Here is a 2,231-nt window from a genome sequence, read left to right on the forward strand (position 1 = left end):
TAATTTAAATTCTACATATAAATATAAATTATATATAATTATATTAATTCATATATAAAATAACATAAAAAATCTGAATATATGTATATAATTTATATACTACACAAATTAAAATATTATAATACTACATATCAATATAAATTATGTATATATAATTATTATTTGTATTCATTAATATATTATAATTAATTAATAGTATAATATTCATTAATATACAAAACAATTAATACACTAATTTATATTACATTGTATTACAATTTTATCAATCATTTTATGAATATATAAATTGCATTATATATATAAAATTGTAAGAATTGTATATAATGATAAATTATATATATTGAAAACATAAAAAAAAAATGTAAACTAATATATACTTCTATATAAATATATATATATATATATTAAAATATAGAATATAAATATTAATATATATATTAATAAATAATATAATTTAATATTTAAATTTTAAATATTAAATATAAAGCTGAAAAGTATTGAGATATCATTTTCAGCTGTGTCACCCAGCCCTAATGGGCAGGTTTGTTTTGAAGTAAATAATTTATTGGAGTTATTATTGTTCATATGGTAGTTATTAGTATGTTCTCGGGGATGGATTGTCGTTTTGAGCTCATTGGTCCTCTGGCATCAGCGCTGTCAAACATCTAGCAGATCTTCTCCATCAATAACACTGGCTGCTCTCCTCCTTGAACAAACAGTTCAGCTTTAATCCACTCAGACTGAAATACATCAAATCCAATTGATTCTCATTCGCATGACTCCTCAGATCTTTTCTGAAGGCCGGTTCGAGGCACGCCGTCATGATCAGATTGGATTTGTGTATGAATGATGTGGAATCTGTGATGTTTATGGATGATTTCATTCTTCACGACGAGTAAATCTGAAAGGCTTCCAATGAGCTCAAGACAGACGTGTTGCAGAAACATCTACATGAGCTTCGTTCTTGAATAATCTGATTTGAATAATCCGAAAAGAGAAAATCCACTGGATTATACAGAGATTATAACATGGTCAATTAATATATAAACCGTTTTTGTTGCATTTCCATGAAAAGTGGCTTTATCGTGAAGGACCTGATGATGTTACAGTCTAAAAGCTGTGTGTATTTTGTAATGTTTTCCAGGATCGTAATCGTCTGGTCGTGTCCAGCCTCAGGCCGGCCACCTTCTACAGGTTGGAGGTTCAGCTCATCACCGCGGCGGGAGAAGGACCTGTGACAAAGAAGATCTTCCAGACGCCCGACCGGCCGCCGCTTCAGCAAAGTAAGTCAACATTAGGGTTGGGAATCGAAAATCAAGTTTTTGATCCCATCATTCCAATACTTCTGCATCCCACAATGTCTCTTTTTAAACATTTTAAACCAGCTTCAGCCATTTTCAGTTCTATATTGGCACTTCAGTTTTCATGGAAATTGTTCAAAAGCAACAAAAAAGTGCATAAAATCAAATATTGAAATGTATTATTATTGCATCAGTCCGGCACCTTGGGAAAACGACCTAATTTCCAAGTGGTCTGGTGCATCCCGACCAGAAAATCAGATTAGATTTGTCACTTTCAGCCATTCAGTGCAATGGGAATTCTCAAAAAAAATATGGATCCTTGACATTGTTTTCATATGTTTTTGTACTTGACAGAAGCCCATCTTCATCATCAGCAGAAGCAGCATCATAAGTCTTCAGCAGAGAAACACTGAAACGGTCAGAAGACGCAACACGACTTGCAGCTAATCGCAGCTTTCGACAGACGCGATATTCAGATGTTCTGATCTGAACGCCTCTCCCTCGTTCTCTCTCAAGCTCTATAGTTTTTATTGCAACAACTTTGATTAAGAAATCTCCTCAAACTCTCGACAGCAACATTTCATGTGTGAATTTACACCATTTCAGAAGGGTGAGGTGAAGCATTGCGATTTGGTCATACTGTATGAAATTGAGTTAATCGCTGCAGTTAATCTGTTTATGTTATCAAAGAAAATTCAGCATTAACTGAGAGCAAAGGCTGATCCGATGATGCATGTCAAACCTTCAGTTATTCCGTCATAATTTGCTCGCTCTCATGTCATTGCAAAATCATATGCTGTTAATTTCTAATAATCTTGTTAATAATCTTAATGCAGCTCTTTTCCATTCAACCAGAGCACATCGTTCTTTCCTAAAAGCATCGTAAGACTAATTAGATTGCAGAGATCGTTGGTGCCAATGTTTTTTGAT

General features: G+C 33.0%; 1 protein-coding gene across 1 annotated transcript in view; it reads left to right on the forward strand.

The window, feature by feature from the left end:
• The window catches only part of LOC107578098 (anosmin-1-like), an 8,951-nt gene extending 6,757 nt beyond the window's left edge, over positions 1–2,194 (forward strand). The window contains exons 4-5 of the mRNA XM_016264087.1: positions 1,145–1,283; positions 1,656–2,194. Coding sequence (XP_016119573.1) covers positions 1,145–1,283; positions 1,656–1,714 — 198 coding nt within the window. The 3' untranslated portion in view covers positions 1,715–2,194. The remainder of the gene's footprint in view (positions 1–1,144; positions 1,284–1,655) is intronic.
• Positions 2,195–2,231: the final 37 nt, after the last annotated feature.

This window comes from Sinocyclocheilus grahami, unplaced genomic scaffold (genome assembly GCF_001515645.1).
Source record: "Sinocyclocheilus grahami isolate Dianchi unplaced genomic scaffold, SAMN03320097.WGS_v1.1 scaffold8807.1, whole genome shotgun sequence".
Classification (NCBI taxonomy): Eukaryota; Metazoa; Chordata; class Actinopteri; order Cypriniformes; family Cyprinidae; genus Sinocyclocheilus; species Sinocyclocheilus grahami.